The 14,449-nt window shown below is 38.5% G+C and overlaps 1 protein-coding gene across 2 annotated transcripts in view; it reads right to left on the bottom strand.

Annotated features, from left to right (window-relative positions):
• Positions 1-14,449, bottom strand: part of aff2 (AF4/FMR2 family, member 2) — a 143,813-nt gene that overhangs the window by 92,314 nt on the left and 37,050 nt on the right. For both annotated transcript variants that reach the window (XM_069531292.1, XM_069531291.1), the window contains exons 2-3: positions 7,836-7,956; positions 221-890 (exon numbers count right to left, since the gene is read on the bottom strand). In XM_069531292.1, coding sequence (XP_069387393.1) covers positions 221-890; positions 7,836-7,956 — 791 coding nt within the window. The remainder of the gene's footprint in view (positions 1-220; positions 891-7,835; positions 7,957-14,449) is intronic.

The following is a 14,449-nucleotide window of genomic DNA, read 5'->3' as shown; positions in this document are numbered from 1 at the left end:
AGGGCACTTCATGTCTAGGGAATTGGGATAGGACCTAAGAACATCGGTAACCATTTTTGGAAAGGTGGAATAACAGGTGAATGACACATTGCACAACTACAATGTCTTCATAAGGATGAAGACAGGAAGCAAAGGAAAGACAAATGGACTGAGTCTTTCTTCTAAATTTCCAAATTTGTCATTTGTCTATACCTTTCAGGCCTCATCGTGTCAGATTTACCTGGGAGAGGAAGGGCTTTGGAGGGGTGGGAAGAGTGCCTTCTCGAGGAAGATGAGGAGGATGAAGAAGACGATGAGGAAGAGGAAGGGCTTGAATCCCCTTTTAGACCTAGTTCATCTTTCAGCGAGCTGAACAGTTCTTCGTGTCTTTGCATTTGCTGTTCCTCTAATAAAGAGATTTTTCCTCTGCCACCGGTGGATCCTGTAGCCTGCACCTGGCCACTCTGTCCTAACCCCAAAACAAGGCCTGCTCCTTGGGAACTCTGTCCGTGGCCTCCCCTTGACCAGTCCATGGAGTTTCGGGACTTCTTCGTATTCTGATGTGGATTTGTTGATGTGCTTGATGATGACGTGGTCGTAGCAGGAGGTTGCATGGAGGTTGAAGATGAAGAAGTTGGGTTCCCCATCCTTTTATCCCCACCAGCCTCTACTCCTCCTCCTCCTCCACTACCTGCTCCTCCTCTTAAAGTTTCATTGAAAAGCTGAGAGTCCATGGCGGGTCTTTCTGTTGCAGAAGTGGTCGGGGTTTGCAGGTTGTTGTTCACACTGCTGCCTTTAGGGATTCCCACCAAGTGGCTCTGGTTGGAATGGCTGGTTAATAGGTCTTTCATTTCTTCGTAGGAGCCCAGCGTGTTCTGGACGCGGCTGGCCAATGCATCACCTTTATTAGTCTGTGAGAATAAAGGGGAAAACAAAAAGACAGGAGTGTTAGAAAGAGAACTGACTATTAATTAGGTCTTCCATTTGACCATTTTTCCACACTTAATGAAAAGCCCTCTTTATTCATACGGAGAGGAACTGTGAGAGATGGATAGGGTGACCACTGACCAGACATCAGGACGAGATGATTAATTAAACACATGCCACCCTTAAGAGGGTCCGGTCCGAGCTGGAGGAGTAAAATTAATGGAGCAGGAATCATTATTAGCCTGACCCCAGATTCTCAAGCAATCACTGCTTGGCGGACAGTGAGGGCCTCACTGATATATGAGGCCCTCACTGATACACCTTCCGCTGCTACTTGGTAATGCTGTGTAATGATGTTTCTCAGAATAGCTGAAGAGTATCTTCTGTATTAGTCTGTGACAGCTGCTTTAATGATGAAACTATATGATTTGATCATTTGGCATTTTTGAAAGGACAAGGTCAATCAGCAGAGGTTTTAGCCTTTTATATCTGGACCCAGATTCTTGCAAAAAGCCATGAAAAAAGTGGAGACCAGGAGATTTTTATCCCATTCTCTGACATTTCCTTTACACCCATGCAACAAATTGCGTTGCACCTATTAGTCATGAGGAAGTGTGAATTATATAGCCTATAATTTAATTGTGACATTTCATGATGAATTATGAACAAACGATGAACAATGGAAACCCCAAGAAGCTGTCTACCTTCATCTTCATTGATATCGTACTCTGAAATGAAAATGTAAAAATTAAAAAGGGGCTTTTTAATGAAAATTTCTTTGCACTCAGTTTGAAAAAAGAGTATCAAACCATTTTCTGACACAAAAAAGAAAGAAAAAGGCTGGAAATTTTCTGTTTCAATAAAACATGAAACCCTTCAACATCATTAACATAGGCCACGACAATGATAGTTCAGTTAGCTTATCAACAGTGGTCTACCAACAATACGCAAGTTAATACCTAATTATAATTATTTTATCAAAATGAATAGCTTATCTACACAAATGTTATTTTTGCAAAAAGATTGCACCTCTGCTGTTAAACTTGTCTGAGGCAACAGACTAATCCTGTGGCTAAACGAATAATTAAAGCAACACCACACTTAGGTCTACAACAGCACACATCAGACTTTACATTTTAGAAAAGTTGATGATTGTTAGTTGTTGGCTTGAAATACCATAGAAGAGTTGTCTTTACACTATCAGAAGTGTAGAATAGGCCTGACAATACACAGTTTATTGATTATATGGTTTAAAATATGCTGGAAGAAATTACTGGAGTTAGAAAGATATATTCATTTTGTCATTTTGATTCAGTTTTGGGTTTGGAGAAAAGGAATTAGGGCCTTAAGTTATATTTAGAACTACAAATAGCAAGCAGGCTAACAAAGGTCATATCTGTTTAGCATGTAGTAATGGAGACTAGATTTATTTTTTTGTTTGAGTAAACGACATAAAATTCTAAAACATCTCTATTTCTGTTTAGAATATTGTTAAAGATATCAAAAGCTAAATGGCCATTTAAATGTTTTGTTTGAATAGTACACTGATCTTTATTCTACATATCTATTGTGGATTGTGTCAATTGATTAAACGGACTTTCTTGACCTTAAAGGCAAAGTATTTAACAGCAGGTAGTCTGCTAATGTGAAGTGAAAGTGTCAAATACAGCTACATTAGGTTTAGAGGTTGGAACATAAGGAGTGAGTAAGAACCTTTGTCTAATTTTCTAGACAGAGTGAAATTGCCTGTATTTGGAGAGGTTAATGAAATCATGAATAATGAATGTATGTTCATAGGGAGTACGGGAGTTTTATGTAATAATGATGAATAATCCCAACACTGACTGTAGCAGAACTGGACACCAATCATGCAGATGTATGTGAGACTGTCAGGGTGGACTACATTCATATCCACTGTAATCAGAAAGGGGGGAAACATCCTGTACATCATTATCACTTGTAGAATGAAATTGATCAATGTATCCTTTATTCTTGAGTCAGATCTGGTGTCTGTATGTCCATATGTGCTTTATTTTCCCTCTGCAGTTTCTGTCATCACTAAAACATACTGTAAAGATCTATGGCAAACTATGGAGATGTCTCATTGCTAAGGAAGGAATTCTATCACTTGTTTTGGTTTCAATAAAAGTAACAAAATCTTAGGGAAAACCAATGAAACAACTTAGGTCATGCTCGCAGCTCTGAGAGACTGTAGCTTACAGACATTTACTGTAGGCAAAGTAGCATTGAGTTGAAGGCTAACATCAGCACGCTAACATGCTCACATTAAAAATGTCAATAAGGAGCTGTTAAGCTGATTTACCATTTTTATCATCTTAGATAAATTAGCATGCTAACATAATCAGCAATAAACACTAAATACAGCTGAGGCTGATGGGAATATCAGTTTTAGTTATTTTGAATTGACTTTGTATCCAGAAAAAAATCCCGAAATGAAGCCAAAAGTGCTTTGACTCCACTTTAAAGAAGCCGTCATGTTGTCTATCTTTATTTACGGTCTATGATAATTGGTCCTAAATCAAAGTAATGGACAAATTTAAATTTGTCAAGGAATCGCTGAAGTGACAGAGTGATCCCTCCTGTACAGATGATTTTCTGAACTAGATTTAACAGCAATCCATCAAACAGATAATACACATTCAGTCTGAACCACAGTGTTGGATTGACAGACCTATTAATGAGCAACTATTAACCAACATGGATCCACATCCTAGAGCAATATTAGTTCATATATTTCTAATTTATTTGATGATCAAAATAGTTGCTGGAACGGATAAATAGGCTTATTGTTTCAGCACAACAGCCCCACTATCATTGGACTGGAATTCCTTGGGGACCTTGTGTGATTTAAGGGATCTAAGTCCCCACATATACGTTACATTCAGCGCATTGGTGCAGGATAATGTCGAGTTGTGTTTCACTCAAATTTATGGACCAAATAGCCAGGATTATCTAGTGGCTGAGACATAACTTCAGCTTTATCTCTCAAGCTCAGTTTTTAACAACCGCCAAAATCGATAACCAGATGAGACTCCTAAATTTGCACCTAATGTGCTTTTAGAACTCTTACTAATAATTCCCACTGCAACCTGCACACCTCACAGCCTGGAGGAGGAAGAGACTCAGCCTGGAGAGACACATTTGATGAAATGTTTAATTTGTGGTAGACTTTTTCTTTCCATGGTGGATTTGCACAGGACTAAGAACACAGACTGATCATCTCTGCCATGATTATAAATCACTGGCTGACCTGGGTTTAAAAGGACAAACCCTCGTGGTTCTGAAACTTCAACTCTGTTTGACTGGAAGCCACATCCATCTTTTCTACCGAGTCTGTCCTCAATTGACAGTATGCTTCAGTACGGAAGAAAACCATGAAAATACCAAAAATTAAATACAAAAGATTCGTACAAGAAAGGAGAGAACTGCATTCAAATAATCCTAACAGATGTAATTTCTGTGTGTACACACACTCACACTCACACACTACACACCGTGGCAAGCCAAAGTTAGCTGTGAATAAATTAGCCCATCTCTTCTCCATCTCAGGCTCATGAATAAAAGATCTGGTGGCTGAAGAGGAACAGAAAACACATTTACAGAGAGGCAAAATGGAAAACAGAGGAGAGGATGAATACCTATGTATGCGTGCGTGTGTGTGTGTGTGTGTGTGTGTGTGTGTGTGTGTGTGTGTGTGTGTGTGTGCGTGTGTGTGAATAGATCATACCAAATAGCAGCTAACAGCATAACGCTCTTTAACAGGATTAGAAGAGGGATTAGCTAATAGCTGACAGAGAAAATGAACACTGTAGAGGGAGACAGAAAGACAGACTTAGAGTGACGGACACATGATAGATACAGTACACAGGTACAGAGAGAGACCTGTGTGAAAGGACTGTAAGGACACCAGGAACGATAAAAGTTCAGTAAATCCTATAATGAGAGAGGGCTGATATAGATCTGTCAGGTTCACTCAGCACTTAGACACAGGGGAAGTGTGGAAAGGGTGTATGGGCCTTGCTAATTCCAACGAATTGTATGAAGCACAGTGACACCTTAAGAAAAAATATGAAAGTGTTACTGTGGCAAATAAATCAGCAGAAGAAAGAAGCGATGTGTGCTAGAGCCGTTTTTCAAGTTTAGCAAAAGCGTGAGATAAACTCCACGGAGACAGAACATTAGCTGGGAAGAAACAAAGAGCAGAAATATATACAACTCAACATGTTCCTCTCCCCTGTGGATGATGCAGTCACTTACAGAATGTATCACTGCTTTACATTTTCACAGACTTATTTCTACCTTCAATTATAGTTCCCCTGTTAAGTTAATGGGTGTAATTAATGAGAGAAGTATAAATCCTGTGCAAAGCGGCATGCTGGTCAAATGACGGCATGATGTATTAATGAGTGCAGCACCCATGGGACGTGCATTAATACTGGACAATTGTGCATCTTGTGATTTATTTTTCAATTTGTGCAAATACTGGCACCATATACATAGAAGTTGAACATAATCATTTAGTTTTACAGATATGTCTAATGTTGATTAAAGCTTTTTAATGTCCAACATAACTCAGCTTCAATATGCTGCAGTTTTTGTGTCTTTATTATTCATTAATATTATTATTATAATTATTATTCATGCAACATCTGTTAGAGGTGAGGACTGTCTTGAATTATTTCTGAATGTTTCTTCACTGCTAACTTATTGCAACTCATATGCATGTCATCATACTCATAGTAAAGCCTCATTTTCACATAGCTTTGTGTCATGTGTCCGATCTCCCCTCCAGTTTTTTTTTTTTGTCCAGAATTTGCCTCCATGTAGGTTGAAATAAAGTCGATTTTGAACACAGCGCATGCACTTCCTTCCACAGGAAGTTAGCATAAAAATAGAAGGCTTACTGTGTAATTGTGTAATTAAATATAAACTTGTTCAGGCAGTTTAACACATTGTGAATTTCTATGTCATTTTGTTAAAGTAAATAAATAAATACATCTTAAATAATTGTATTGTTTTTATTTAAATAGTAATAGATATAATAATAGAATTTGGGTAAATAATGTGCTTTTTTCAGCAAGCAGCAGTTTTTGTCACAGTTTTGCTGCAGGTGAATATTCCATGAAACTGGGCTATGACAAACCGACAAAATTAGCTCCCATGGCTGCAGTGACGTTGCTATCCATCCATAGAAGCGATGCATTTTTTGTGAATTGGACCCAAAGGGGTGAAGTCCGTATGTGAAGTGGAATTATTGACATAAAACTGTGAGGAAAAGAGGCGTAACTGTCGAAAGTAAGTAACTCTTTATCAGACTCTTGGGGGTGTAACTGCACACTAAAACTTTTGCAGGTATTAAGGTTTTTTCTCTACATTCTTAACACTGTTATTTTGTTACAGGATAAAACATTCAATCTTCAATCAGAAACCTGAATTTATAATCCTCTCAAACATCATTAAAATATCAGCAGAGATGTCTGAAATATCATCCTAAACACAGCTCAGCCAACGGTCCTCCATGCCAGCTCCTCTCTCTCTCTTACACACACACGCAAATCTTGACCTCACCTCAGCGCCCTTAATTAGTTAGAAACAATTATCTGGAGTATGGAGGCACACAGGATTAGATTCATTATCAGAACAACCTCTCATGTGCTGCCACGGCCCCCTGAACCTCGAGCAGTGTCTTAGTGAGAAGCCGTCGTGTCCTCTGCCTTCAGACACAGCAGCAGTTAAACACATTCTGCCAAGATTCAAAGCCAGCCTGTCCCAAGGTCGATACACTTGGCGGCATAACCAAGTGTTGAAGTGCCTGGCGGTAGCAAATGAGAGTTAACAAACCAAAATCAATTTCATACACAGGGGCCGTGGACTTTATGCATGGCTAGTTCACTTTCAGCTAAAGCAGAAACAAAGTGATGGCATCTCAAACGCCTCAGATCAGAACGGACCAGGACCTGATGCTGGTGGATGTTACAGTATTGGTCTCAGAGGGAGAACATGAGGGAAGAAAAGGATATCAAGAGGCTTTAATGATCCATAAGCCATCAACAGCATTATCAGCCACAAAAACAGCCTTCAAGTGAACAATAACACAGAAATGTTTGTTGGCTGGCAATGACAGTCCTTTTAAATCGTTTGCTTTCATGAGGCTAAATAGTTTCATATGAACCTAAATCACAAAGTGAGGCTGCGTTGGACGAGAGCGGCCCATCCTCGCATGTTGTAAATTCACTCCATTTGCCCAAATGAAACTGTGGTGTCAGCTATGTAACTATGTCCACTTCTCTCCCTGCTGAGATCAATCAAAACGTCACAGTAAATATAAAGCTGTCTCCTGAGCAGCAATGTTTGTAAGCAGCACTAAACAACAGCTTGTGTAAAAAATCAGTGTAAAGAACCACGGCATGGCCGGGTTGTAACATAAGACCCGTATCTAATATAAGAGGTATCGCAGGTCGTTCCTTCCTGCGGTAGTAAGCCTAAACAACCAGCTCTGCTCCTAGTAAAAACTACATTCACCACAATTATTATGGACTGCACTTTAACAGTAGGTCTCATCTGTCTGTGCAATATCAATGGTTCGTTTGCAATCCATTCACTGCAAATATCGACAGACCGCAAGAGCTGTGATTGGTCCGCTAGGTAGCATCACATCTCCGCCATTTTTGAATTGAGTTGAACAAACCACCAGGGACGACGTCTGTCTTTACATTGTTGCAGGTCTTTCAAAAAAATATTTTTTTCTTTTAGGTGGCGTTACATGCTGTAACTATGTCATGACTAATGGCCTCCAATTCATACAATAACACAGTGGTGGTATTAATCTCCTCATCTAACTTTTCAAATTAACTATTAAACAACTTCCAAATTATTGAACCTTAATAACTAAACATTAATCAACTTACTTTATAAGGTTCTCCAAACAGGTTGAATCCAGTTGAGAACAGGTCTTCATCCTGTTGGACCTCCTGATTCCTCCTCTCCCACTCTCTCCTCTTCAGGGCGCTGCGCTCTGACTCCAGATGACTGGAAAAGAAACACAAAGAAAAAAGCTTGTTAGCATCTCCCACTGCGGCCGACACATGGCCTGGCACCAAAGAAGCCCACTGGTTTTTAATGAGTGTTGCTAACGAGTCGTTATTGGAACCGCAAAGAGCGTTTTGCTCTTTTCCCGCAGTGTGATTAGAGTAGTCACATAGCTTGCACAGGAAAATAACAGGGGAAATAATGTCACTGCATCGGGTGAAAATGACTCAAATTGCATATACAGAAAGTGGAGGAAAAGATGAGGGAAAAAAACGGCATCTTTTAGGGAGTTTCAAAATGCCAGAAAGAATGGTTTTATCAGACAAGATTTTGATAGAATGTTTGTAATATAAATATAATTATTAATGAAGCTGAAAGGTTTGTTTAGATTACTATTTTGACAGGCTACTTAACAAACCTGGCTCTCTGATATGTCACTAAATATTATTTAAGTCACTTCGAACACTGGCTGTCCTCACTGAAATAATAATCCTGCTCATTTTTAACGTGCAGACATAAAGAAAACATAGAAAGCTTTATGTCTCTTTGAATTAGCTCAGCAGTGGGTTTAGTTATTTTTCTCAGGTCCTTGGATTAATTTCAGTAGTCTATAAATTTGAGCTACCAGATTATCAAAGCACCATTAAATATTTATGTCATGCTGCTACTTTCATCAGAACGTCCTAAAAACTTCTGCTTTAAGTAGGAAAAATCATTAGGAATAGTACACAGATTGTTTTATTTATCATTAACTTCATTATTTGCTACAAAAAAATACTACATTCTTAGTCCTACTGTTAAGCACGGCACTGAAACTATGAAGTGTTGACCTTAGCTTTGTGTATGGATATATATTGTTTGGTTCTTTCCAAATTGAACGTATATTTCACGTAAATCATCTTTAAATCACAACCCATTGGCTGTTAGCTACATGTAATAATGAGCTTTAGAGGTGCTGGTTGTTTCCTGCAGTGATGCTCTGCTCTTCTTTTTAATTTTTATTACAGATCTGGCTGTTCCTGCTGCCCTCTCTCCTCACATCTCTCCAACGCTTGATGTGCATATTGCTCAGCTAGTGGCCATTGGTTGTACAATACTATTCACAGTGGTGGGTAGACTAAACAGAAACAGTACTTGTGATACTTGAAACTTGATATTAAGAGGTAACAACGATGTAAAGTGCAAATTTATTGTAATTAATAAAGTGACATATTCAAAACTAGGCAAATGCCAAAATATATGAAAATACACTTTTTGCTTTCAAACATCAAGAAAAAACCCTGAACCACTGAATCCTCGTAGGAAAGGCTTGGAGGCCACCTATATTGTTTCCAAAACAAACTGAAATGTAACTTAAAATGTTAAACTAATTAACGCAAGATAGGAAAACATGGACAAGTAAAAATAATATTCCAATAAATTAAACAAAAAAAATGATATGACATTGAGAGGTGAAGAGAACAAGTATAGGCACATGTGATACACTGCCATATATATGTATGTGCCTGAACGCAGCCTTAGATCCTCAGGTGGCTGTTCCAAAGTCGTGGTTAAAAACTAGCAGTAACCATGCTTTTGCCATCAGGGCCCCTCAGCTATGAAGGCTCACAGAGTCAGTGACTTCTTTCAAATGACTTCTTAAAACCCACTTTGATAGACTTGCTTTCATGTGATGTTGGGTTTTACTGTGTTTTTATTGTTTTCTTTTCACCCTTTATTTTATTTGTTCATTTATTTTTATTTCATACTACTGCTTTCATGTGTTCAAGTTGTTTTTTACTTTTCTTGTTTTGTTGTCAAAGCACTTTGTTAACTCTGTTTTTAAAAAGTGCTATATTGATAAAGTGTATTATTATCATATCTATATCTTTATCATATCTATATATAGATATATATAGATAGACTATGTATAGTGTATATTACAATGTTGAACTACAGTTGTGTACCCACAAGGGTTTCCAGAAATAACCGATGCTATACTTCTAACACATTTGGAACAATCCAGTTAAAAAAATCTCACCCAGTAAATAATAAAATGAAAATAAAACATTTAATGAAGTTAATCATAAGTCTTTAATGGAAACCAGAACACAAAAAACTAAAAGTACGACCAAAGTACAAGACATAAATTGTGTTTTACAACTGCAACATTAGCCAGAGCTCAAAAAGGCAACCTTTTACAGTTTTTCTATTTATAGTAGGGCTAATATGATGTAACATATGCCATTAGCTGGGTACTTTCATTCATGAGTGCATTCATTTTTAACGTAGGTGAGCCCACTGGGAATTGAACTCCTTATCCAGGCAGTGTTTATGACATGCTGTACCCACTGAAGCAAACCACTCTGTAAAGGCCAGATGCATTTAGAGCCAGTTTTAGTTTAAACCTCACTGTGTATCCTGTCAGTGCTGTTGGATGATTCCCAACAGAATTTGCTTTAAATCTTCTAACATTTCTACAATCCTGTTTTGAACTGTTGTTTATTGATAGCCAGAATTTGGCTTGACTATTTGATTCATGATTGGTTCTTGTCTTGCAGACAGCTGACAGTAAATTATGATAGGAATGGCTGGAAGCACTGAAGTGGTCTGTCTTAAAGTTTTTGGATCATGGCCGTTACATAAACATGTTTTTTAAGCAAAACCCCTTTAACAGAACGGTTACAATTCATCCTGCTCTCCTAAATTTCTTCACCGGCCTCCACAGAGAAATCTAAAAGCTGGAGGCCAAACCTGAATATCCAAAGTACAAAGTAATATTTATGAGTATGTGTGAGAACTGGTTATGCATGAGGCTGTGTCCTGCTGACCCAGGAAAGGGCATCCTGTTTTATCACATCCACTGCCGAGAGATGAGACAGGCAGGGTAATTAGCGATCAACACAATTAAAATAGACTTTCTCTATTTCTCTACCAGACCTCACTTTCAACATTTAATCTATCAGCAATATGTGAGTGGGAGGGAGAGAGAGCGGAGAGGCAGAAAGAGAAAAGAGGAAAAAAATCACGGAGGCCCATGGGAGAAAAAAAAGACCCAGTTTCAGGGCAACAGACACTTTCTTTAAAAGGAAAGAAAAATAACAGAATGATGAAAGACAGAGTGGAGGGATGGGGAGAGGAAGGTGAAATAGGAGGAAAGCAGGAGCAAAAAAAAAGAGAGCAGCGGGAATATACCAGACAAAATGACTGACAGGTTTGTGCATCTGTGTGTGTGTGTGTGTGTGTGTGTGTGTGTGTGTGTTAGCATGTGTATGGCAGTATACATAGATGTGATCATTGTGTGTGCTGGGACTGCTGCTTGACATGTGCATTGTCTGTCAGTGCAGAAAGATAACTGACAGAGCTGTCATTGTGATAAACACACACATACACACACACACACACACACACACATGCAGTGCTACAGTCCCATGTGAGAGATCCCTGTCCCTGTCTCCGTGTGTCACACGCTACATTGACACAAAGGGAATCAGGGATCAGACAAGGTAATTAACACATCCAGGATATATTTCCCACCATGTGGCAGCGACACAGTAAAAAACTATCTGTCATACACTGGATAACCTTTCCTTTTACCCTCCACTGAACTCTTTTTTTTTTACAGGCGTCAGAACCACAGTGCTGTGGTCAGACAGGTCAGTAAGAAACTTTACAGCCACCTGCTCTGACACGGTAAAACACAATTGTTGTACTTAAAGACACTAAGTAAAGACATTTTAATATTATTTTAAGAGAACTATCAAAGACATTTATGTGTTTAAGTTCCTTGAGTTAATTAGCAGGTGAAGCTAATTCTATGAAGAGGTGCATTAAACCACTGGAAACACAGCTCATGAAGCTGATGTAATCAATCGAAGGAGCTGCACTCAATCTTCAAATTGTGAAAAAAATGGGGCTTGAAATGCACATTAATGCCAGATCAAACAGTTTTGAGTTTTGGAGTACTTGGGTAATATTACACCTATACTATTAGGTTAAATGTTATTTATTATGCTTGGAAATTAAGTACATATTATCTTTAATTGTTGTGTATTTTAGTGGCAGCGCCCCCTATGGTAGTGTTCTGCAGTACTTTTGCATTTTTGGCTTGGACTGACTGGTTATTTGTTTCGACTTCTACAAACATAATTGTTGGCAATATCTAGAGCTGCGATGATTGGTCAATGAGTTAGTAACAATTTTTATTATTTATTATTGGATCAAAATGGCAATAATACATTGATGGTTCCAGGTTCTCACCTAAATATTACATATTTTTTTAGTTTTCGATCATAAGTTGAAAAATGCTCTTTTACATTCTGATGAGCTAATTTCTGTGTTTTAATTGATTTATAAGAAAAGAATTGTCAGGCTTATAGATAATGAAAACAGTCATTACTTACAGTCCTGGTGAGCTCACTTTAGTTCCAGCCTCCACACATGCAGTGCAGTGTGGAGGCTGATGTTTTTAGTCCCAGCTGTTATTGAACAATCATTGTGATGCAGTAACTCTGTGGCCGAAGTTACAGAAGCTAAATTTAAGTTTGACATCGAACTACAGATATTCTGATTTTAACTGTCTTCTGATGTCCATCGTGTTCATATTCTTATTCATATTGTGATGATATTAGTTTGATACAGAGATGGCATCTGGATCATTTAGTTTGTCAGCATTAACAGCAACGCTTTCAGAGTAAAAAAAAAAGATGATGGACAGACTGGCAGATGGATGGATTGGTGGGGATTAATGGCAGTGGTGATAACAGCAGTGGGCAAACTGCCGATGTTGATATTTCCTGTGAATAAAAATGTAGCTGTGGCAGAATTTTTTTCTACCACTCTGCTTTCCTCCTGTGTGTGTATGTGTGTGTGTGTGTGTATGTGTGTGTGTGTGTGTGTGTGTGTGTGTGTGTGTGTGTGTGTGTGTGTGTGTGTGTGTGTGTGTGTGTGTGTGTGTGTGTCCTGAAGTAATGCTGATAGCCAGAGTAAGCTCTGGGAATTTAATCTCAGCAGAGCTATGCTGTGCTCCCCTGATAACTAAATACACACACACCACACACACAGACACACACAGACACACACAGACACACACACACGTCTCGAACACAGCCTCATCACCCTCTTATTCACTTTCACTGCACAGTGTTTCAGTATCACTCTCTCCACCCCACAACAACTGCTGCGGTTCCTTTTAGCAAGGCAGCTCAGCAGACAGCTGCCCAGCTTCCTCTCCTTGATGGATGAAGGTTAATCGGTCGGTTTGCTTTCTGGAACATGAACTATGGCATCCATGGTGGTTACAGGATTCTTTAAGTAAAACATGCAACAAACACGACCATCTCCTGATGGTCAAATGTGAATAGATCTGTGCTGAAATGACAGTATATACCTTTATTAATTACATTTCCTCATACTGTGTAACATAGAGGTCTTACATTTAATGCCAGTAAAGACTGAAAGATGTTTCCAACACACCGCACTGCTGCAGCCAGATGTTGAAGCTGGTCAGTGGGTTGAAATGAACGTGTTGAAGTGTCTGTGTTGTGTCGTCTGGGAGAAAAGGCTCCATGCCTGCTTATGTCATCAAGAGAGTTTCTGGAGCTGCTTCATTGAAAATCTACTGGAGCCTGACTTTGTGGACTCCTGCTGTATTTGTGTCTCATGGGAATTACTGTCACAACAGTTCAAGGCAAATCACTGGGAAAAATATTTTAACTAATTTTAAGCCATTGCGACATTTTTAAGCAAAAGTCATTTTAGTCCTTCACATTTAGATTTTACAAAGTTAACAGCGATTTTGTGTTATACAGATCATATTCTTGCTCATGTGATGAAAAGCAGTTATTACTTATTACATATCTGCATTTTTATTCCCAATGATTTTGTATAGTAACACTTGTATTAGGCACCTTTATTAGATTAGTTTGAAGCAAAGTGGTCAGCATCAGCTCCACTAATTATATAATAATAATTATATTGTCACATCACGTATTTTTGTTGTTAACTTTTGCACCAAACCAAGCAGGATCAGTAGTTCATCTTGTTCTTCTGCAGCTTCTAGCTTGTGTTTGTTTTTTTATACAAACCACAAAAATGAGATAACAGAAACAAAACAAATGTGACAGAGGGACTCACAATACCATACACTTGCACAGTGGACATCCCATCAATTTGAAAAGGGAAAAACCTTACTAAACTAATAAATAAAATGTGATATAGCACATCACAGTCAGAATATCAGAGTTGCATTGTTTCTTCCAAAATTCAGTTGAAAAATAATTGTTTAACTCATAAGATAAGCATTTGCTCAAAGACATCATGAGACTGAGGTAATGAGTTTGGCATTTTTTCTGAACCTACACCACATTTTGTTTTGTAGATATTTCAGCTGTTACCACACGCTCAGGTCACCCGCACTGCGACATGAAAAAAAGATAAACCAGGACTGAACTGACTCACTCACAGAGTCTGCCTACCGGCTAACTATCAATCATATTCAAGCAGATTTATCATC

Source organism: Paralichthys olivaceus, chromosome 9 (genome assembly GCF_024713975.1).
Source record: "Paralichthys olivaceus isolate ysfri-2021 chromosome 9, ASM2471397v2, whole genome shotgun sequence".
Lineage (NCBI taxonomy): Eukaryota > Metazoa > Chordata > Actinopteri > Pleuronectiformes > Paralichthyidae > Paralichthys > Paralichthys olivaceus.
The sequence above is the reverse complement of the archived record's forward strand: the minus strand, read 5'-3'. Positions and strand labels throughout refer to the sequence as shown.